Below are 26277 nucleotides of genomic sequence, written 5' to 3'. Positions count from 1 at the left end.
ATTTTCGATTATTTTAGATAAAAATGCTCATCGCCGATGAACGCGCTTCTATAATAATGCAATATTATATTATTATTAGACTGAACGTACATATAGCATAGACATCGATTTCAATGAATGTGTTAATATTATATATATATTTATAAGTTCTAGCCTTGGTATTTTTGTAATTTAGGCAATGGAAAACAGGACTAAATATTACAATATTTAAATTGATTATGATTTATGATCATTTTTTATGGTCAACAAGCTTGTCTGTTTTTCTAACAAGGGACATTTAAAACAGAGCTACAATTTTTGGTGAAAGAAAAAATGACATTAAATTTGAACGATCATAGTAATAATAATTAATTAATTAGTTGTCGGCTTGTCTGTATTTTAATCATTTGTGGATCATTTTAGTAGCTTTTTTATAAATTTCATCTGGGGGGGGACGTCAAAAAAAAATGTGCAATACAAGTGCTTATGCCGTGCTTTCTTGAAAACTATCAATACCTACTTCTTTTTAAATTTTATATTTGTTTCATTGTTTCAATTACCACAACACATAGATCTTACTATTGATTATGAATATTAAAATTTATAAATTTACAATTAATGGTTATAACTTATTATACATTTTGTTTTTATAGTTTGACTCTCCCAATTTTATCCTACGTTTTAAGCTATTTTTTTATTTTTCATAATATTATCCATTTATCTACAATCTATTACAAATAGAAAAATAAGTGAATGACGTGGTAATCGATTTTAAGACTTGAATGACGAATAAAAAAAGCCTTCTAGTGAGGGCACTGACAGTTATTTGAATAAATTTAAAATATTATTACCTAGTAGAATTTTGGTATTAGGTTAGTAGGTAAACCATAGCCTTTTTATTTATTTTATCTGGAATTTTATTCTAATGAAATTCATAATAGTTATTAACTATTATATTATAATCAATATACAAGTATAATATAATATTATATTATAAATTAATAATTATAGTCAAAAACGATTGAAATAAACTATAATGTATTATGATTTTATCAATTGTGTCCCTTTCGAATTTCGACGGACTCGAAATAATTATATACAACCTTTCGTATTAGTGTCGTATTGAAAATATTATTTTTTTCAACCAAAAGTTTAGTTATCGATATCAGTTGAAGTGTTGAAAAATAACCTCTTATCGTCTAGTGGACATTAAAAGCTCTATAGGCAGCCAGGCAGGCAGTCAACGGTCATAAAGTTATTTTCAAAACTACAAATCAGATTGATAAACATAAACGTATTTACGTATCAATACGCTTTGTCTAATGACCATACCTATATATATGTTACCGTCAATGATGTAAATTAGTTAATAACGTAAATGCCTAGCCAATATTATAAATGCCTAACATTAGTAGTCGATATTGTCAATGCCTATAGGCTATAGGCATGAACAGACAACATAGGCAAGGTTGTAAAATTCAAATACTTTGTTAACACATTTAGAACTATGACTAGGAACTTACTTAAATGTCTAATAGGTACTGAAATTATGTTTAACGAAATATTTTAATTAGGTCATAACAATTTTTAAATACAAGATAAATTATACATAATTAATAATTATTTATTTTCATAATTTGTTTGGCCGTGACACTTTGAAATTTGAATTACATAAAACATTATTTTTTACTTGCACATCTATTTTTTTTTGCATTTGGTTTTGCAAATACATCTTGTATAGCCTTGTGATCCCACGATTCCATATCCAGCAGCCTCACGAACCGTAATTTATTTTACTCCGGCAGTCGCGATTGTTTTTTCATAATTAAATATATTTTCAGGACACGGAACCAGTTGTGCTCTAGTCTCTAGTGAACCTATTTTTTTAACATACCGTACTCCGTGTCTACATAGGTAGTAATTTATTTTAACAATTAATTTTTATTGTACTTACATAATTTATACATATTAGCTTCATAAGCAACAATGACCGCCAAAAGATTTTGGGGTGAGCCAAGTGCTCTACCAACGTCAGGTATAGGTACTCTTACAGTAGTTCCTACTTGAAGTTCTGTTAACTTAGTATTAGAATACTTCATAATTTTTGTGCCTGTTTTTGTTTTTTTTATGGCCTATGATTATTAATTTGATCTTTGTTCGAATCTAAGATATAACTGACTTCTGATTTCTTATTAAATTCTAAAAATTAAAATACTTAATTGCAATATTAATAATAATAATATTTAGAGCACGGATTCTTATGTACTAAAAAGTATCGAAATATGCCATATAATATGCAGTAAAAATCATAAAAATATTCAACAAATATGCAAGAAATTTATTTTTTATTTATATAAAATGCATTATAATATATCTATGTACATCAAACATTAGCTGCAGGTTGGTGGTTTACTACCGTGCTGTTCGGATGAGGAGGCAATAGGGACATGAGTACGTTACTAAAAATGATACTTGTGGTTCTTGTGTAAATGTCGAAATCATAGTAATCTATAGATTGTAGATAGTATCTACACTATCGTTCACAACCGGAATAGCTCCTTTTGATAATGTAACGTGCGGCAGTAGCGGCTCGTGAGTTAATATTCTGGGGAGACATAAAATTATTTAACATAAACTACGTACAACAACGAACAAGAAAAACCCTGTTATTGAAAATCTAATAATATTATAGTATTACATATTTAGTTAATATTTTTAAGTTTAATTTGATTTTTTTGTTCGTAAGTTAAAGTATTAAAACCACTAGTTAATAATATGTCTATTATATTGTCTTTTTGCATTTTTAAAATAATTAGAAATATAACAAATATCAAATAGAAGATAGTATAAAACCCTGTAGTAAACGTGTTATAGTTATTAAATCATAAAAATGCATTAAATTATGACAGCGACTAAGAACGGCGCGCGGTACGGCAATTATTGTCGTGAACCCAGTCTCAATAGAGTCTATAATACGCAGCTTATTCTCCCTGCCCCCTCCGGCCCTCCATCAAACCGGCCGTACCATTTTACATGTTAAGCGCGATTCACACTGGTACGACACCACACGACACGACACGACACGGCACGACGCGACAAAATATTATATCCATATAATTGAATACGGTAATTTACACCGATCCGACAAGCTCCGTAACGACACCACACGACACGACACGACACGACAAGACATTCGAGCAAAGAATGTTTTGTCGGTCTGTCGGTCCCTGTCGGAATCACTTTAGTTGAAATATACATATTTTCATATGCTCATATTATCATATAAATATTATATAATTATTATAGACGTAGTACCTACATAGGTACAGTCTTTACATTAGATTCGACTACTTATAAAATATGGTTTATATATAAAAATTATGGTATGATAGTAAATAATATGTTGTTATATTACTCAAAATATATACTAATCATAGCATGTACAAAAATAACAACCAAAAACCCAACAAATACATCGTATAAACTGATTACTAATAATATTATTTATTTATTGTGATTTGTGTGCATTTGTAGTGTAAACTGTTAAGACGAATAACGTCTGCAATATTTTATTATTCAATTACATTTACTTTTATTTTAATACAATTTTTATAACTAAAGTATTTATTAAATTTAAAAAATGAATACTGAAATGTTAATTGAATTGGTCAGAGAGCGACCTTGTTTATATGATATGAGTATCAAAAAATACAGTGATCATGCATATAAAGAAACCATTTGGAGAGAAATCGCTGCTATATTAAAACAACCCGGTATGTAAAACACTTTATTACAAAAATCTATAATCCTATTCAGAATGTGGAATATGGCTTTTTTTAGATTTTGGGCGAAGCGATGATTGTATTGATTTTACAATGATATGTGTTTTTTTATTTTTTTATTTAAAACAAGGTTCCATGTAAGTAGGTTATTTAAAAATCTCAAAAATATAAACACACAATTTTTTATTATAGTTATTATATAATCAAATTTGGACAAAATTACTTTTTTAATAACCAAGAATAACTATTTTAGTTATTGTGTTGTAATTTTATAATATTAATTAACCTTACCTGCTACCCTATTAATAATAACTAATAAGTAATAACAAAAATAAATATAATTTAAAATATACACATGATAAAACATCTCAGCTCAGAATCGTTTTTCGTATACAATGATATTATATCATTGGATTAAAATTAAACACAATCCATTACAGTGACTCACTTGTAATCTACTGTACATCAAAGTGACAACCACTTGCCTACCTTTTTTAATTAGACTATATTTTTTTAGTACAAGATTGCAAAAAAACATGGACAAACTTGCGAGACTCATTTAGAAGAGCTCAAAAAAATGCGGTGACCAAATCTGGACAAAAGTCTAAACTTTTAAAAAAATGGAAGTTTGAAGATGAATTGCAGTTTTTAAAATCGCATATGAAAGAAAGAGAATCCATAAGTAACATCGATACAGTGAGTGATGACGATGAAGAAGTGATTGAAGAGGATAATGAAATATGTCTACCCGAAAAGAACACTGAACTTGAAATTGATCCTTCCTGCAATGATACTTATTTTAATAATTTAAGTCCATGCACGTCAACACCATCACCAAAAGAATATCGCCAACCAATTCTTAAAAATACATTGGCCACAATGGCCAAAAAAAAAAGCAAGGTATCAAATTCTCCTTCAGAAACGGCATCTTCAACTTTAATGAAGTATATATTAGAAAAAAAAAATGAGTCAAAAAGTGAGTTAAGTGCTATTGATCAATTTTTTTTGAGCATGTGTTCTACCGTCAAACAATTTTCTCCATATCATCAGCATCTGGCCAAAACAAAAATTTTTTCCATCGTTTCGGAGATTGAATTAGAAAACTTGGGAAGTATACAACAACAGCAACTATTTCATCCACGCTCACAATCTATATCAAACTTTGATGTACAACATCAGGTGCAAGCAGTAGCTCCTCAGATGCCTCCGGGCCAAAGTCAACATCATCCTCAGTCACAAATCAACAGTTTATATCCACTTCAACAACATTCTGAAGATAGTCAAGAGGCCCAAAACTTAACATCTTCAGCAACCAGTTATTTCCAACACTATCAAGTAGATACAGACAGGATATAAATCAACAAAACAAGTTTGTTTATTTAAAGTATTTATTCTTAATGTATTTGTAAACATTTATTTAAATTTAACAGAATATTGTTTTTATTTTATCAAAAAGCTTTGTTTTTTTATTTTATGAAAAGAAATTCGATTTAATTATTAACAATTTGCAGTATTTTTAGAAATTACGCATTTGAAATTAATTGTATACATTAAAATGAATAAATAAATACATTGTTTTTAAAAAAAAAAGGCGTTTCTGAAGTATTTTTATTCATTCCCAAGGAAGTTTTCCTGCTGGGGAACACAAAAAATTTTTGAATTTATCACGATTTTCAAAAGCTTCTTTTTGAGCACTTCCCCCATGTCGATGTAATCGTGTAATATGTTCAGGTAAAGGTAAACTTGATGAAATTTCTTTACTATGAACCTCGGTGGAACCCGTTTTAATAAAATTGTGTAGTATGCAAGTTGTCATCACTATGGTATCAGCATTTCGTGGTAATGCATTCAGCCTTCTACAATAAATTCGAAACTTGGCTGTAAGTTGACCAAAAGCGTCCTCAACAACTTTACGTGCTCTGGAAAGTCGATCATTAAAGTTTTTTTTCTTCTGGTCTTTATACATTTGCGGTCCTGGGTAAGGTCTTAATAAATATTTTTTTAGTGGAAAACCCTCGTCTCCTATTATAACTAGGGGCAATTTTTCATTAGTATCTGGAAGGTATTGGTCATTCGGAATATTTAATTTATTTCTTTCTAAAGATTTTCCTAAATTTGAATTCGATAGAATTCCTCCGTCACTATTTTTTCCGTATGCTCCTATATCGACTGCTAAAAATTTATATTGAGCATCCACAAGAGCAAGTAATACTATCGAGAAAGTTTTTTTGTAGTTATAGTAGAGTGTTCCACTATTAGGAGGAGCATCGATTACCACATGTTTTCCGTCTAATGCGCCTATGCAATTTGGGAAATTCCAAATATCCCAAAATTCTTTAGCGATTCGCTTCCAATCTTCTTCACTGGGAATTGAAAGATACTCCTCCTTTAATTTAGAGATTATTGCACTGCATACTTCCAATACAATTGACTGCACTGTTGAATGCCCCAATCTAAAACTGAAAGCAATCGATTGGTAAGAGTCACCTGTTCCTAAGAACCTAAAAAAATATGTAATATAATATGTTAATTAATAAATTTATAAAATTTATAATTAATTATTATATTTATTATAATACATTTATAAATATGTATGTATTTTAGATTTTTATTTTTGTGATAAAAATATTAAATTCACTTACCTCAAGCAAACAGCTAATTTTTGTTTTGGAGGTATTGCTTCTCGAAAGTGTGTATTTTGTTTGGAAATATTGCTCTCAATTTTTAAAAGTAGAACATTAAATTGGTACTTTGACATTCGAAAATATTTGAAAAATTTGTCTTCATAGTCTTCCAACTCTTTACACAAAGTTGCATGTTCTCCTTCAACTTTTCTTTTTTTTAAAATGTCGTGAACCCAAATAGATCGTTTTTTGACTACCGCTCGGTCAATATTTTCCTGCTCGTCGGCGTCCAGTAATAACGCCATCACTGCCAAATCTTCAAAGTTTAAATTTTTAAACATGTTGGGAGCAATTTCCGACCGTTCGACACGAAAATTGGAATCAACTGAGTACGTGTCTGTCGTTTTTTGTCGGTCGTGTGTGAATTGTACAAAATTTTTGTGTGTCGTATGTGTCGTGTCGTGTCGTGTCGTGTCGTACCAGTGTGAATCGCGCTTTATGATTGAGACTGTCGGGCGGCAGTTTCACTGTAACGGCGACCGTCACCGTCATCGATAAAACTAAAATAGCATTTCTATTAAAATAACTATTTAAAGGTTTTAGACTTGATTGCTTTCAATTAATAATAATAAACAAAGAAAACGATATAAATTATATAATATTATATTTTCAATTCGAATAAAAATATTTTTATGCGTTATTATTTTAATTAATTATTATTTACAAGTAACTGGGTTTTTTTAAGGGGGAGACTCAGTCTCAAAGTCTCCCCTGACGAGCCGCCCCTTTACGTGCCACGTACAAGCAATAAAATGATGTAGTATCGAATGGAATAATTGTAAAAAATGAAGACTGTTGAATTATTTCTAAGTGTTTTATTTCGAAAAAAATATTCTAAGTCCAAATAATTAAATAAATAATTGTATATCTATAATATTCTACCGGGTGACAAGCTACGTGCGATGATCTGTCTTTGACCCTGAACGATGCCGCCACATAATATAACTTGTTATAATGCAAATATTGTCGATGCAGCCAGCGTTCTCAAGCCGCTCCGCCGCCGTTGATGATTGTTAATATATTAAGAAAATCTGTATTTGATCACCTGCGCACTTTTAGAACCTTTTAGCATTTTATTTGTTTTACCCTTATCGTATTTATAAAAGTGTTTGTTGCACCCCCAATGTTTAGGTTATTGTTGGCTGTGAAATGTGGAATGTAGTAATTTATATATTATATTTAATATAAGTATCAGAGCACGTTGCAATAAGTAGGTAATACATATTAAATAATAATAATTTATTATTATAGTCTACATTTTTTTACAATGATACCTATAGAGATTAAGATTCAAAATGAACTAGCTAGACGTTTGGAAACCGATTAAGGGATCACATGAATATTTTTCAAAATATAACACTTCAGAAAATACCAAGATTCTACTAGGTAATAATATTTTAAATTTATTCAAATAACTGTCAGTATCTTCACTGGAAAGCTTTTTTAATTCGTTATTCAAGTCATAAAATCGATTACCACGTAATTCACTTATTTTTCTATTTGTAATAGATTGTAGATAAATGGATAATATTATGAAAAATAAAAAATTAGGTTAAAACATAGGATAAAATTGGGAGTGTCAAACTGTAAAAACAGAATGTATAATAAGTTATAACCATTGATTGTAAATATTATTATTCATAAATCATAATATTCATAATCAATAGTAAGATCTATATGTGTTGTGGTAAATTACTGTGATCGTTCAAATTTAATGTCATTTTTTCTTTCACCAAAATTGTAACTCTGTTTTAAATGTCCCTTGTTAGAAAAACAGACAAGCTTGTTGAACACAACAAATGATCATAAATCAAATAATGATCATATATATATATTAAACATAACAATATCGATAAAATATCAAAATAATAATAAATTAGCATACTTTTAGATGTTTATAAAAGTATAACGATTCGTCACAATATTAGCATTATAATTTACAATATTCATTGAAATCGATGCATATACTATATAGCTAAATGTACGTTCAGTCTAATAATAAATATAATATTGCATTAGTATAGCAGCGTGTCCATCGACGATGAGCATAACATTTTTATCTAAAAAAACGAAAATAACTGAAGTCTTCCGACGACAGTATATCATGAATTTTGTTTTACAGTCAGTGTTATATCATATTATACGTATAGTACGGAAAATAAAATATAAAATGTATAAATAAATATTATACGACACACTCGTATAATATAATATAATTTATCCAAATAACACAAACCATTATCAGACATCGAGTCATTCAGCATTCACTGGAAAAACCATACGAGTACACGCCTAGCATAATAATATTATATGGTATTGTTGTCTGTTTTAAAATAATAAACATTGTTGAATTTCTGAACCATTTTATAAAAGTTACATACTTTAATGAATAATTATCAACGAATATTTTAACTAAAATATTCGAAATGTTCGTATACTATGGTTTATAAATAATGTAAAATATGTATATAAATATTATTATAGATAAGTAGATAACCATTAATCATTATTCAATAGGTACATATACATCGTATAACTCGTACATCAGCCGTTGTTCTTAAAAAGTAAAAACTCATCATAAACTTTTTATAGAGGCGAATTCTCCGGGCATGCTCAGCATGCGTTGCATGCTTAAGAATACAAACATAATTAGTATAAGTACAAAAATTATTTTAATCTAAAAGAAAATATTTTATATAAATTCCTTGGAAATCTACATATTATATTATTATGACATAATATGTGCGTTAAGTAATAAGCAGGCTCAGTAACAATAATAATTTAATAATATCATTATGATTACTCCTATAATAATTAATAAACCATTGAATGCCATATTATTTTTACTTTTTAGTAGCCGACTCACGCAAATCGTGCATTGATAATATAATATTATGTTTTTATAAACATTTTAATATTATTCATTATTCATTATACACTTAACTGCCTTCATTGGACTTAGTTCTATCTGCTCTGAGTATAACAATATTATATAAATACATAAGTACATAACTACCCCAAATATGTTACACGGTCATGATTCATTGTGTATTTCATTTTTTTTTTTTTTTTTATCATCCAAACTGTGTTGTTGCCGAATATAATAGATTTTATTTGTTACTGCCGTTACAGGACTACAAATAGTTACATTTATAATTCTATAATGTATCTAATAAGTTATTAGTTATATTATTGAAAAAACTGCTTTGCTAATCATAATATCAGAACGATAAAAACATAAACAATATCAAGAAATAATGTTCTTTTTCCTAACCAGTCTCACAGACACGCGTATCAGTATACGCTAATTCATACATGTTTGTAGCGGGCCACACGTGAGCTACCATTGACTAGTGATGATGTAAGATGAAGTGAAGTAAATTATAATTTATAGTTGACAGAAGGTGCCCGCTGATGACGTGTTTTAGGATTCATACGTACGTGCGATGATCCTGTGGTTTAAAGCCGAAGCTATACACTAGGTCGTATTGGCCGCGTTATCGTCCGCTGCGGAAAACGCAATCCGGCTTACGTTTTGGCGGGCGAAGTAATAAAAAACGCGACGTATGACGTCCGTCGTGTAACTATAGGTATAGCTACTCCAAAATAAGCCAATAATGCATTTTTAATTCGACGGATAACGCCGCGGAATACGCTGTGACACTGTGTACCGGTAGCTCCAGCCTTATGGCGTCCGGATGACAATCTTGAATCTACCCACGCACGTCAATCAATTAGAGTTACCTAGCGTTTTCGAGAAAAAGCCATTTCGCCGCCACCATTCATTATAAAGGTCTACGATAGTTCTAGGCGTTTTAGCTTGGTATATTCGAACGCGGATGACGTTGGGCCATTTCCAAATAAAAATGTGTGATTCCTCCATTGGCTCCATTCACTTTTAATCTAGCTGGTTCCCGACTAGCGTTTGATCATTATCTATCTCTGCGAGTATTTTGTCGTTAAAGCCTATGTCACAGTACTTAAGTGCATTATATATTTATTACTTATATAGTATATCAGAACACGTAGAATATTTCATTAAATTACACTTCTAACTTTTATGAAGAAACGGGCTGGTAATAAAGATAGAGAGGTTCTAGCCTATTAGCTTACATTGATAGAAAAAAATTACAATAATAATATTGTGCACAAGTTAGGTACATTTTTTTATTAGATGAGGCAACCTATATGGCGAAAGTTACCAAGGTATGAGGGACGCATGCCCATGTACATTTTACAGTAAAGTCTCGTTAATCCGAAAGACGTGGTAATGCGAATGGGCTTGAAAACTGTTCCTTCAAGCAGTCGCGTTTGACGTTACCCCCACCATTAAAAGGCAAAACATTTCATTTTTATATAGGAAAATACGATGAAATTATAAATAATGATTTATTTTCATTCATAATCGCTAAGATATTTGTTCAAAATAAATGTCTATGTAAGTAAATTATCTATTTCATACTACTAAAAAGCAAAAAAGTAATAAAACCATCAGCTGCCACAACAAAACAAAATTAAAAATATAATAGTCAACAAGAATATAATATTGGTGGTATTTATTAATTCAGCCCCCTGCCATTTTAAATTATAATTGTGTGAAGATTATAGTACTTAGAATTTTGTATTTTAATAATAATTATGGTTTTAGTGTACCTATTCATTTATTTCTATTTTTTTTTTTATAAAATATTAAGATACCAAACGTATGTACTAAACAGTCTAAACAGTACTAAAAGTACTACAGTACTAAACAGTAATAAATAATAATTAATATTAATATTTAATACATAACATATACTTTATATTATATAGTATAGGTATCTAATTAATAATTTATAGTGATTTTATACAAATAAACTACAATTAATATATTATACTCAGCAATAATGTTATAACATTTTATATACTATTATTAATTCTAACTTTATACTTCTTGCAGTATAAAACAATTTTATAAATTGTCTAATAATATGCAGAATTGTTTAGGACATGCAGGCCCGACAGTATTTAATTATATTTTATTATTAAGATTATTTTAATATAAAAAAAAAAAAATAAAAATTATTGGCAAATATTAGATGTACAATAACATATTTTTATTTTATTTAGATTAGTCCCTGCTTTTTTAAGTAATTCTTTTTATTTTAATCGCCGTTTTTCAGCACCACTTTTAATTTTCAAGCTCATCAAACTTTTTTAATAGATTTTGTATATTTATATTAACTAGTTGACCCGACAGAAATTGCCTTAATAAGTAATTTTATGTTAGATTACAATGTTTATTAATGTTTGTTTACTTATTAACCAATAGCAACTATTTATAAACAAAAATGTTCATTGTAAATCTCAAAATCCCTGCTTGAGTAGCTCTCCGGAGGAGTTTAATGATATACACACGCACAGAAGAAATACAATATAATATAATATATTATATTATATTATGTCTATGTCATAATATGTAAATACAAATTATAATTATTTTGTACTTTTGTATAAATATGTAATAAATATACTATTATAAAATACGTGTTATTTTTTTCTTTTTAAATTACAATAAATTTATCTAAATGTTTCCATGTGATTTTAATTTATTGTTAAATTTGATCTCTTTCCATATCATTATATCATGTATAACTATATAATTATGGTATTATGGCAATAAGGTAATGACTAATTACTACTAGATTTAATTTGTTAAAGAATTAAGAAAATAGTTTAAATAAACTAACAGTTATGAACGAAAATAATCATAACTACACGTCCATCGTATGCAAAAATAAAATGTTTTGCCTTTCGATGGTGGTGGAAGCGGAAATCGGGACGGCTCGTTTTTTGTATCATTATGAGAATGGCGAGTCCGTGCTCCAATATATCTTATCTAACTCAGTGTGTACCATAGATATTAAACATTTTATTAGTTCTATTAGTTTAATATCAATGGTGTGTACAAATAAAACGAAAAACACCAAATAAAAACCTACAACTATAATAGGCTATTAATAAAGTGATAGTACTGATTACTAAATGTCGGTTGTCCGTGAATAATAAATATGGGCTACCACTCATAAGATATGAAGGTTTATTTTTATTTATAGAATTCATAAATCAAAACACGTAATTTCTAGAAATTAAAGGACTACACAACTGAAAAAAAAATTTTTTTTTATATTTTTATGAAATATAACTAAATAATAAAATACTATTAGCACCATTAAAAATTGTTAACGTCCAATATTTAGCCAGTTATGGGTATTTTAAAAATGTGCGTGACGTTACAATTTCGCCGCCGCCGTTTACTCTGTAGTCTGTACACGCTTTTAAGGGAATATTACAAGTCTCGCTGTTTAAACGCGTATAACTCGGCTAATAATAAATTTATTGATTTAGACCTTGTTAATAATTTGAAGCTTTAGAACTAAATTTTTAATTTAATATTATTTTATTGTAAAATTATTAAACGGTTTATTTATAAACGAATGATAAACTTTCTTAGCAATATTTTTGTATTATTAGATTTGTTCATTTCTTTACTTATGTACGCCGTTCGTATTCAATATAATATGAATAATATTATTGTGGTGGTTTATTAGTGTGTATAATATATAATATGTACAATAAAATATGTTTGAAAATTATTTTTAGACGAATGATTAGTTAATAACATTACTTTATGTGTATTGTATTTACATCAGTAGGTATTATTATTATTAGCTATCAGTAGGACAAGCAGTCGCTTGTCAGTCGCCAGTCGTCACAAGCACAAGCACAGTACACGCATACAACCTGTATATTTTTTTACACTTGGTAATATTATTAAAGTTTTGTTAGTGCTATCAAACTAATTTGTGACATGGCATTACAACCATATAGTTTTGAGCCAACAATCAACGACATTGACAATAATTTCAATCCGATGCATTTCGCTAACGAAATTTTAAATACAAATTTGTGTATCGAAAACAGATCTGTAAAACCAGTGAATGAATGGTGTTTATGTGAGAAGTGTTTAAATTTAAGTACTGATCGCGAGTACGTTTGTTGTATTGAATTTGAAAATTTACAAAAACTTTGTCTAGATAAAAAATGCATTACATTAAATACTAAATAGTCTACAGTCGTATAAATAAATGTTTGTTTAATTTTTAATTGAATCATATAATTTACTTATTATTGAAAAAACATGCAATAAAAGAAAAATTTGTGAACTTTAAATTATTATAAAGGTCTACATCAATAAATTGAGTATTAGCCGACTTATAAGAGATTAAACAGCGAAAGTCGTATTACTCCCGTAAAATCGTTTACAGAGTTATCAGCGGCGGCGAAATTATGACGTCACGCGTATTTTTCAAATAACTGCCGCAGGCTAAATAATAGTTGTAAATATATTTTAATGGTATCTATGTTTTTATTTCACTTAATACTATATTTTAAAATAGACTTATTTTTTTGAGTGTTATGGTCCTTTAAACAACATTATACAGATTATTATAACATATTGCATACTGCATTATAATCATTATATTAATATTAGTTTGTGTGTTACATGATCCAAAAATATCTAATAATTTGGATTTTATCTATATTTATATGTACAAAATAATACAGTCCAGTATGATCCAAAACGCATCATATAATGGTCCGGTTCTGGAATAATATTGATTATTGACTGAACATTACAGTCCGGTCCAAAATGTTTTAAGATCGAACCGACAGTCCGGTCCCGGTCTACTCTAATCGGTTAAATTTAATCATTGGTCCTGTCCGAATTTGATATTCTTTTAACTTTTAAGTTTGGTCCGGTCCGAATTTGGTCCCTTGTTCAAATTTGAAGTCCGGTCCCTAAAATAACGGACCGTGCAGAGCATGAGCACTAACACACGGTACACGCTTATACGTTTGAGGGACAAATCATATTATAAGAACAGTGTAAAAAAAAATAACAAATAAATATTTTAAATGAATAGGTACATAATAATATGTAATGTATATTAATATGTATGTTAATAATTTATATTATTAACTAGCTGTATATAACATGTAACATAATTATTATTTTGATACGAATTAATACAGTATGTACAGATAAAAATAAATAAACATTTCAAAATTTTAATTAGATAAAAATTGATTTTTTTGCTACATAAGCATGCATTATATTTTCAATTATTAATAATTATTATCTATGTAAATATGCCTGTATTATTATAAATTTGCTAAATTAAGAGATTAAATTTCATTCCTCACACATGAAACTCTAACCATTACACTCATTTTAAATTTAGAAAAAATAGAATATAACTCATTGAATATAACGATAATAATAAATCAAAAAAAAAAAAAAATGAATTCTTATTTTCAATTTTTAATTATTTATATGTGTTCGGGGAACAATCGCACAATTATGATCAGTCACTACACACACACTAACACAGATAATCTCAAAATTATAGAATATTGCCTAACTCCAACCCCTTGAAAACGGTCCGCTGTTAACAGCCATACTTATTAAAACTATGTAAATGTACCTAAATTATTATGAATTTGCTAAATTAAGAGATTAAATTTCATTCCTCACACATTAAACTATAAACATTACACTCATTATTAAATTTAGAGAAAATAGAATATAACTCATTGAATTAAATGATAATTCTAAATTTATTAAAAAATAAAAAAAATTTGTAATTGTTAAATCATGTGTAATTATGCTTACTTTATTTATAATTTGAAAATTAAAGACATTAATTTTCATTCTTCACACATAAAACTATAACCATTAGAGTGATTTTTAAATTTAGATAAAATATAATATAACTAATTTAATTAAATGATAATTCCAAATTTATTAAAATAGGAATTTATATTTTCAATTTTTAATTATTTATATGTGTTCGGGTAACAATCGCACAATTATGATCAGTCACTACACACAAACTCACACAGATAATCTCAAAATTATAGAATATTGCCTAACTCCAACCCCTTGAAAACGGTCTGCTGTCAACAGCCATACATATTAAAACTATGTAAATATGCATTAATTATTATGATTTGCTAAATTAAGAGATTAGATTTCATTCCTCACACATGAAATTATAACCATTACACTCCATTTTAAATTTAGATAAAATATTATAGTATAACTCATTAAATAAAACGATAAACCAAAATGTATTAAAAAATAAAAACTTATTTTTAATTGTTAATGCGTGTGTAATTATGCCTACTTTATTTATAATTTGAAAATTAAAGAAATTAATTTTCATTCTTCACTATAAAACTATAACCATTAGAGTCATTATTAAATTTAGATAAAATATAATATAACTAATTTAATTAAATGATAATTCCAAATTTATTAAAATAGGAATTTATATTTTCAATTTTTAATTATTTATATGTGTTCGGGTAACAATCGCACAATTATGATCAGTCACTACACACAAACTCACACAGATAATCTCAAAATTATAGAATATTGCCTAACTCCAACCCCTTGAAAACGGTCTGCTGTCAACAGCCATACATATTAAAACTATGTAAATATGCATTAATTATTATGAATTTGCTAAATTAAGAGATTAGATTTCATTCCTCACACATGAAATTATAACCATTACACTCCATTTTAAATTTAGATAAAATATTATAATATAACTCATTAAATAAAACGATAAACCAAAATGTATTAAAAAATAAAAACTTATTTTTAATTGTTAATGCGTGTGTAATTATGCCTACTTTATTTATAATTTGAAAATTAAAGAAATTAATTTTCATTCTTCACTATAAAACTATAACCATTAGAGTCATTATTAAAATTAGAGAATATAGAATATTACTCATTGAATTAAATGATAATTCAAAATTTATTAAAAAATGAATTTATATTTTCGATTTTTTATAATTAATATCTATGTAAATATGCCTACATTATTATAAATTTGCATAATATAATTAATATCACTCTTAGAATAGAATGATAATAATAAATCAAAAAAAAAAATGAATTCTTATTTTAAATTTTTAATTTTTTATATGTGTTCGAGGAACAATCGCACACTTATGATCAGTCACTACACACACACGCATATAGAAAATTTCAAAATTGTAGAATATTGCCTAACTCCAACCCCTTGAAAACGGGACATTAGTGTCTTCCTCCCCGGCAACCTCCCCCCTTTAAAGAAAAATTCTTTTATGTATTTTCACACATAATATGCTGTAGGTATATAGAAAAAATACAAATCTAAGTCATATCTCAAACAATTATTTTCTTATTACTTTACCATTTTTAAGTAAATAATATAAATAATAAAAGTGTTAAATTGTTTTAATTTTTTAAACATTAAAATATGTTTTTTTAAATATTAAATTTTATTAAAGTATTAAACAATTCATACATTTTTACATATCAATACTGCAACATTTTTTTTTAACAAGAATTAGGAAATTTACATTAGAATTTTCATTATTCATGAATTTGATAATCCTTCTTCCACATTTCCTACTATTTTTTCATATTTTTCTGAATAACTTATTGAATTTAACAACTATAGGTGATTCAAAAGAAGTTTATGAAATTGTGAACAAGTTATGCCTTTAAAGTGCTATTTTTCAATAATTATTGATGTAATGGTTTTGACATTAAAACTGGTTTTTCATATATCCACAATACATTTGTTATTGAAAATATTCTTTCTACAGATAGTTAAGAATTGTTGAAAAGGTGTTTTGATTTTTTTATAGTATTTAAGATACATCACATCATTTTTTTGTGACTTTTTTGAACAATTTCTCCATTCTACAATTTGAACTTGTATCGCATGAATTACATGATTATATTCATCAAATAACTTATCCTCATCCTGGTTGATTTTTATTTTTAAAAAAATACTGAATACTTTCTTTAACGTCTACTCAAGCAGGAATATCTTATAATAGAGTCCATCGAAAAATGTTGAACTGTTTAAAATAACAACTCCATTTCGACTACAGACTGTAACTTTTAGTTAAGTTAAATGACCAAATTTTCACATTACAAAAAGAAAAACATTAGCTGTACCCAGTACAGTGTGTAACATAATTTTTAATTTTTGATATCAGTGATACGAAAAAAGTACTTATCGAAACAAAATCCATTATTGTTGTGTTTTTCAATCTTTTATAATTTTTGTTGTAGTTCAGTTTTCAAAAAAAAAAATAAAAACAGTGTTGCAGTCCAAATTCGCATCTTTCTAGAGTGAAAATTTGGCTACTTAACTTGGACTACTACTTATTTAAATTTGTTGTTAAAACATCTTTAAAAGTTTACCTGGTTCAAAATAAGAAAAAGTGTGTTTGTATAATTTATTAATTTAAATGTTTAAAATGTGTCTAAAATACTTTATTTTTATAAGTATTAATATTTTTTTTGTTGTTTGTTATACTCGAATAATGTTATATTAAATATAGAAAAATTAAAGAATTTTTTTAACTTTAAATTATTCAACTAGGTTAACCTAACTCTGATGATTGAATAATCAATCTAATAAAAGGTTTATACATTTATTCATGAATATACAATTTTAGTTAAAATGATTTTGTAACAAATATTTATCTGTGTTTGACGTTGGTATAGGTAACTAGTAACTACCCTAAAAATGATTTAAATGTTTGTTTTGTGCGTAGAAGTTCAAAATAAGTTGCTGATTCAAGTCAATAAAATTATAAGAAATTATATTAAAAAATAAATTAAAAAAATTATTTAGTTCTTGCAAGTATATTTTATTCCAATTACAGTCGGTATGGATGCACAACGAAATTGGAACTATAATATAATATGTATTAGGTTAAAAACAACAATAATTTTTAGGCGCCAGCAAATTTCGCTTTATTTGTATGTACAAATTAACTGGTAACAACTACACCAAACACAATATTACATTCAATATCGGCTAGTCACTATTTTATTATTGTGAAATAAAAACAAAACTAAACTACTTATGAATTTATTTTTTTAAAATTAATGAATTTTAAGCGGGGCTATACGCATTACACGGCGTTTTTTGTTATCAGTAGGTATAGTACATCCTAAAAAAAAATGTAAAATAAGGAGTTTGCGTTTTTATCGCTATGGTGTTCGTCCGCCAAAACGCTAGCCGATCGTCGTTTCCCGCCGCCGATGAAAACGCTGCGTATTACGCCCGTCGTGTATATAGCTACTCCGATGTACACCAATCACAGATATATATAAATGTATTTTTTATTTTTATATATCTGTGACACCAATGCATTTTTAATTCGATGGACAACGCCGCGGAATACACGGCTTTCGAAACGCGGCGGAATATGCCGTGTATTATAGCTTTGGCCTAAATGAATTGAAAGCCATTTTTAATTTGAACTGTAGATAAAATAATATTATAGGTAGTATTTATTAAATATGATAATCATTTTTTTTTTCGTTCATATTCATTTTTTGTCTTTATAATAAAATTATAGTTTGTAAATAATTATTAGACTCATAAAATTTTTTCTCATTTACATTATAATAATATTACAACTTGAAATAGGTACTCGTTTATGTTAAACGCGACAATTATTAAGCATTAATCATTATAGGTAGGTATTATTGTATTATTGTACCTATATAACCTATATAGAATACACGAATATACGGGTATATTATATCTATAAATATAGATATATGTATAGGCTATAATAGTACATAGGTACCTATATTACGATGTTATAAGTTACAACTTATAAGTAATATATTACTAATATTTATTCTTAATAAATATATACATAATATATTTGTTTACAAATACCTAATTATAGTGTTATATATATAAATATTATACTTTTTATTTATTTTTTTTTCGTGTTATTGAACGTTTGAACAATACCATTAATCATAGGTATATAAATCATTATTAATAATAATATATTATTACTTATACCTATAATATGTAATAGTGTAATTCCTATACAGATTTATTGACAAAATCTGATGTCAACGTCAGTTTTTTTGTCGTTGTTTTAATATCACTTATTATGAATTCCCAATTATTATTAAAGGACTGTAATAAAATTAAAATGCATAATTGGTATCTATGAGTACAAAGTACTTAGATAGGTATTATTGTCTTGTTTAGATTCAACTCGGTCAGTGATAATAATAAATAGTAGGTATATACGCTGTATGCTGTATGCAGTACCTACAACGATAACATTTTATTGCTTAATATACCTAATTATAACTAGCGATGTTTAAAAATTAAGCATATAGTTTGGAATACTACCGATCAAATTAATTATACCCAAGTTTTAAAAATAACAATTCGGTCATAAGACAATCTATAGATGGCCAACTACATTTTTTGCTATCGTTAGGTTGTAGTCTGTACTTCTGTAGATAGTTTTAATAGGTAGGTAGTATCTATTATGTGACATGGTTGTAGATAGTTAGGTACTAGTTAGTAAGTTATTAACAGGGCTAGGATTTGTATGTAATAAAAAATTGTAAAATATATATTTTATTTACCAAAATATGCAAAAATATGTATTTTAATTTTTAAATATAGGTAGGTATACACAAAAATATAGTTACAAGAAATATATTTATTTATTGAAATACATCAGTGATTTACTGATTGTCGTATATACGTTTAATTGAGATTAAAAATTAAATTATTTATTTATTTTTCGCGTGCATTAATTATTATTTTAGCAATAAACTTTATAATTTTTATTCGATGGTAGAAATATGTGTATTATATACTACCACCGCATATTTTTATAAATTTTCGAGTATAAATGGTCCGATGGTCGGCGAACGTACATAGTATATTGCAGTTCTATAGGATTTATAAATTTTATTATATTCTATTGTATTTATAAAAATAAAATTTATGTCTGACCTAAAAACCAAGTTATAGACTGATTAGTTTAATTATTATCGGCTTAAATACAATAAATACGATGATACTAAAATATGCAGAAATATGCATTAAGCTCAATACATGCAAAATTAAAATAGTAGGTAGGTACCATTTTCATCACAATAATATACATCGCGGACATTAGGTACTCACTTAAATTTCATTTGAACGTAGCAAAAAAAAACATGCATACAAATCCTAGCCCTGGTTATTAATTGTTATAAATTATAAAATATAATAATAATATAATTAAATTGTATTTATTTCATCATTTCAATGATATTTACAATTAACGCGGGTGTGTATATTATTCATAAAATCATATACATAGATATTATTAAAAATTATCGTTTTTCTCACTATGATAGTCATCTTCGTCTGTGTAATATAAACGCAGATAACTATGTTCAGTGATTGTTGTTTTTAAAATAATGTGTGCGACTGCAGCTTGTGACACTCGGGCACGACAATTACTGTCGTTTCTTTAGAGATGTGGTTATAAAATATAATATATTATATAATAATATAGTGTAGCGTCGCCGACAAAAACAGACCCGAACACATAACGTGGGCGTTGGGCACGGTATTATACATACCATTTTTTTTTTTTATTAAATGGACAATGGACCCATAATAAATACTCTCGGCATTAGACACAAAAAGGAAACAAATAACGTGTTCATATTTTTTTCTGATAAAGAAACATTAATTGTTCCGTATATTTCTATCGGCTTTTCAAGAATGTGCCGACTGCGTCCAAACGTTATCTGACCCGCAGCATACAACAAAACAAATGCATTAGATATAAATAAATACGCATAAATCGCAATTGGGAATTACAACCGCAATCATCCCCTCCGGAAACGAGTCATCGTCGGGTGCTGTACGGCGCTGGTACGGCGGTACCCGTATTCCGTAATTCTATTCAAACAGTACTACAAGAGACAGCGGTCCAACGCTTTAGTCAGTGCCATCATTACTGTGTTTACCGTTTCGTTATGCGTGCGCGGCAGAAGATTTCTTTGGCATTACACTCATTTCCGGTTCATCTACGGCGTGATCGGGACTGTTTCGATGTTTGAAAAACTCGTAACGAGGACGATCGGACTGTAAGTATTTTTTGTATTGGTCGATACTGGGATTAGTAATATATATGCAAGCATTGCCTACTTTAAATACAATTTATAAGCAGAGTGTGGATTTTTATGTTATAATGTGTGATTGTATTTTTTTGTTTTTCTATAATTTTTGTAAGGATTCTACGAATCGTAATAGTTTCAATCTAATGATGACAATTTTTTCTTGCATATTTCTGCATACCTACTTAATTGATTGGAGCATATTTCGACAAAATGTAATAATAATAATTAACGTGTTCACTTTTCCGACCAATATAATATAAGAAATTAACTTATTCACATTCAGATTGTGTAGTTTTCAAAAGAACACGTTTACTGACAAATAAACACGTTCATTGGGTCTGTCATAAAGTTTTTATTTAAAAATTAATAGTTCTACAGAAATTAAACAAATAGTTTCTATTTGTATTATTTTTGGTATGGAAATCAGGCACATACTAAGCACTTATAAATCGAGTTATAAATAAATATTTTGGACCTTTTCCGTTAGTTCACTACCATTACTTTTTTTGATTTTTTCGTTCATTCACTATCGTTAATCCACAAACATATTATTTAGATTCTGAGGGTATGAAGTGTGCTTTATGTGTATATATTTACTACCAATAACTATATGCGTTTTTGAGCACTCGTCGCTACACTCCTCGGCGCCGTCACTCTGCTCCACACAAATCAAAAATATCCCTCGACTTGCTATGCAAATCCACCTCAAATCTAACTGTGTTCTCGACCAAGTAGCTATTCAGCATTAGTCGGTAAGTCCCCTGTTATCTACTTAAGATGGATTTGCATAGCAAGACGAGAGATATTTTCGATTTGTGCGTAGCAGAGCGACGAGTGCCGAAACACGTGTGTGTAGTCATTGGTAGTGAATAAACGGAAAAGGTCCCTTTTTAAATTATTAATTCACTTAGGTTATTGTATAAATAATAAGTAACGTTTAAAATTTATATTGTATTATAATTTAAATTAAGTAACATCGATTGAAAGAATTAAATACCAAAATCAGGAACCTTAATTGATATTATATTTAATTTTTATTGTAGAATATTGTAAAGATTTTGATACACTGTTTTTATTATTTCCCAAACATTTAATGGTTCTGCATTGATAGATACAACTAGTTTTGCCAAATAATGTTATATATAAAAATATATTTTGGTAATCCGTGTCACATTTTATGTTTGTACCTAATTATTTACAACCATAAATTATGCAGATATTAGGGCATTATGTCGACTGTTGCAATGAAAACAAACATAACTCTGTTTTTACTTCATTTCAAGAAAGCCTATAGGTAATCAATTTCAAATTTGATTTATTATTTTAAGTTTTTGAAATATTCTTAAGCAAATCAAAATTTTAATTTTATTGGTACCTTACTAATTAAATAAAACTTAAAATTTTTAAAAAGTTATTGACGTAGATAAATTGTAGACATTTTATTAACTTGAGTTATGTTTTTTGTTATTTTCTAGAAATAAAATGTAACTTAAAAACTTTATTCACTGTTTTGTAATGAGTTAAAAATATGATATATGATTATTATAACGAGATGGTATTTTAAATGTTATATATTTTTAATATTTATCTTTAACTCATCATTTCGTAAGATAAATTACGGGGTTGGGTAAGAGAGTTTTTCCTTTTGAATAAATTAAAGTACGGAAAATATCTATTACATGAATTTTTACTTACCTTTCGAATGACTCGAGATGTGCAATTGTATTTGATGCGACTTGATGTAGTGGATACTGGATGACCGGGGTGGAAAAGAGGTATGCAAGAATATTATATTCTACAAGTCGAAAGATATAATGTTAAAGTGAATTAAATTTATTTAAACTTGTAAAAATTTGACACAGAGAAAGATGATACATTTATCAATACAATGTTAGGTAAAAAGTTGAGCAAAATGGGGCCCACTGGGTAGAATGGGCTGACTGAGCCGAATGGAATCGACTGAGGCAGGAATTGATTGTTGTTTGTCTTTTTATAGACATGATATGCCGCCTTTGTGATTGAATTTGGAGATTGCAGTGTTTGCTCCTTTGTGTGTCATCATTAGTATCTTATTTACTAAATAGTTCATATTTGTATAGTTGCAAAGAATGTGATCATTTTTAAACCTAAGAGTAATTTAATTATTTGTATTTTTATTGTTGATTAATGTTTGTACAGCCATGCAAATAATATTCTATTTATTTCTTTAATCTTAAAAGTAATTTAGTTCATGATAAATGTATACTCTGGTATTCTATGTTTATGTAGTTGTACAGATAATTTATAAATCTAAATAGTTTTTGTAATGGAAATAGATTAATCCTTCATAGATGACTTTATTTTTCCTGTAAAAAAATGCAACTGTAGTGTCAAAAAATATCAGGATCACGTAAAATAAGTGAAACTTTCTCTGTAAGTTAACCTAAATGAAGTTTATGACATAAATACATATGCCATTTCTGGAGTATAGGTAATATGTTTTTATAATATTTGATAATCTTGTAAAGGTCTTATTGACATTTAAATTCTTAATATCAACTACCACGTGACTACTGACAGTCATTATATAGTTTATCAATACGTCTAACATATTTTTTTATGCTGTTTTTAATATGTTATACTAAAATACTAATGTATTTAAAAAAATATTAAAAATAATCTAAAAAAAATAAATAAAAAATATATAGTACACTATTGTGCTTTTTTAAATTTATTATTTTAATGCTTTAAAAAAAGTTAATAATTTAAATAAAAAATATACAACATAAAATTTAAAATAAGTACATTATTAATGTATAGGTCAATTTTTAATTTTTCCATACCAGGAAATATGAAGAAATAATAATTTAAATTGCTAGTGTAATTAATAAATGAAGACTCTGTAGATTTATAAGTAATACCATGTGAAAATTTATAACTTCTTTTTTTAAATATTACCTAGTTAATAAACTAATAACTTCCGAGTTATTTTGAACTATTGGTAAATTATAATAATATACCATTTTTCAGTATTAGACATTGAACATTTGATTATGACAATAATTAGAACAAATCATAATTGATATTTTGTTTAATGAATACATTTTTAAAATATTGACTCCAATTTGTAATTAGCTTAAATTCTAAAATAAGAATAGAAAAATTACTGTTAAAAATTTATAATTATGAAACTTTAGGACAACACATGCTAATGACAAACTAATTGTTTTTATTGCTAAATTTAAAGTAGTTTATCATGGAGAAACAATGATTAAATATAAATTACTAGTAAAACTAATAAAATTTTATAATGATAAGATAACTTCAATTTGTCAATAAATATGTTAGTCAAATGGTTCTGTTATGCGTTATACTGAACTTTAAATTTGTACTGAGTTTTGTATGTATAACATTGTTTATTTAATTTGAAATTAATTTTCATACACTTAGAATTAGTTTGGAATAATAATAAATCATACACCTTTATCTAATATGAAATTTAAATATATTTATTACAAAATATAATAATTATTTATATTGAATTTGAATCAATTATCCACTTTAACTGTTGTATAGTAGGTACTTTCTACTGTATTCAAATAGGTACTAGAAATGTATAAAAAATGATGTACAAAAATAAAAAGTTTGAGATTAAGTAGTAAATTACAAGATAAGATCGAATGATCTCGTGGTTATGTTAGTATTACATCACGTATTAATAGGTACAATATGTATATCTGTTTTTGATCTTAGAGTTAAAAATTGACAAGCCTGTACACTATAAGAACCTCTGGCATGACATTGCGCTCTGTAAGTTTTTAGTGTTATTGAATGTATGTAAATAAAACCGCTGTTATCATATAGTATTTTGTAAGTTCAATATTTTATGAAGAGAACTATAAACATAAGTACTAAATAAATACTAAATAAACATAGTCCATGTATTGAGACCATTATAAAAACATATTTGTTCATACAAGTACATAGAATAGTATCTACATATGCAGTAAAGTGGACAATTTTGAATAATGACGTTGAATTACCTAGTAATTTTATGTCATGTAATATGTATCATATATATTAGAGATAGAAAAACAATAGCAAATAGTTTGTATTTAGGTGGAAATACATTAAAATGTTAAATGATATATTTTATTTAAAACTAAATATTAAGTGTATATAAAATTTATTTGTATTCAAATATTGCAATGGAACGATTGAATGTTTATAAATTGCCATTTTTTTTTATGATCCAATATATTATATGATATTGGTGGATTGTATTATGCATTTAACAGAACTGTAGAATATTTTCAAAAAAAGTACTAAATAATTAAATAATAAAATGAAAATTTTTATCAAACAAAAACTAAATTAAATCATTTCTGTGTTACTATCTATACACATAAATTATTAGGATATAAGGTTAAATAATAACTAAGATGAGTGATAATAAAATACAGTAAAAACAAAATTCTCGTTTTAAAAAATATATAGTACTATATTATATATATGCCTACTTAAAAGTTTAATGGGATTTATGTAAAATATGATAAAGATAAGTATGTCTGAGAATAAAAGGACATTGAGTAAATCTGACAATTTTTTTAATTTTTATACTCAAAATATACTTTAAAAAAAATTTTGTTTACGTTTATTATTAAAAATTGTAATATAGGTATTACTGTAGTAGTGGTAATATATGAAATTAAACTTAAAAAAAAAAAATTAGATTGGTAGAGAGTACATTTAAAAAACGTTGAAAACTTTTTTTCTTCATCAT

General features: G+C 27.0%; 2 protein-coding genes across 2 annotated transcripts; one reads left to right on the top strand and one right to left on the bottom strand.

Annotated features, from left to right (window-relative positions):
• Positions 1–3501: 3501 nt before the first annotated feature.
• On the top strand, positions 3502–5117 carry LOC114125162 (uncharacterized). Its single transcript, XM_050207572.1, has 2 exons — positions 3502–3752; positions 4279–5117. The coding sequence occupies exons 1-2, from the start codon at positions 3620–3622 to the stop codon at positions 5115–5117; spliced, it is 972 nt and encodes a 323-aa protein (XP_050063529.1). The 5' UTR covers positions 3502–3619.
• A 250-nt stretch (positions 5118–5367) lies between these two features.
• On the bottom strand, positions 5368–6889 carry LOC126552734 (uncharacterized). The gene is made up of 2 exons (XM_050207571.1): positions 6404–6889; positions 5368–6262 (listed from the first exon to the last, which is right to left on the bottom strand). Exons 1-2 carry the CDS (start codon positions 6724–6726, stop codon positions 5374–5376), a joined length of 1212 nt encoding a protein of 403 aa, XP_050063528.1. The 5' UTR covers positions 6727–6889; the 3' UTR covers positions 5368–5373.
• Positions 6890–26277: the final 19388 nt, after the last annotated feature.

This window comes from Aphis gossypii, chromosome X, assembly GCF_020184175.1.
Source record: "Aphis gossypii isolate Hap1 chromosome X, ASM2018417v2, whole genome shotgun sequence".
In the NCBI taxonomy this organism is placed as follows: Eukaryota; Metazoa; Arthropoda; class Insecta; order Hemiptera; family Aphididae; genus Aphis; species Aphis gossypii.
Note: the sequence above shows the minus strand (reverse complement) of the source record. Positions and strands in the feature narration are given on the sequence as shown.

Coding starts and splice junctions, on each gene's coding strand:
- LOC114125162 (XM_050207572.1), top strand. CDS start 3,620: ATGAATACTGAAATGTTAATTGAATTGGTCAGAGAGCGACCTTGTTTA. Junction 3,753..4,278: donor TGCTATATTAAAACAACCCG/GTATGTAAAACA, acceptor ATATTTTTTTAG/TACAAGATTGCAAAAAAACA.
- LOC126552734 (XM_050207571.1), bottom strand. CDS start 6,726: ATGTTTAAAAATTTAAACTTTGAAGATTTGGCAGTGATGGCGTTATTA. Junction 6,263..6,403: donor AAATTAGCTGTTTGCTTGAG/GTAAGTGAATTT, acceptor ATATTTTTTTAG/GTTCTTAGGAACAGGTGACT.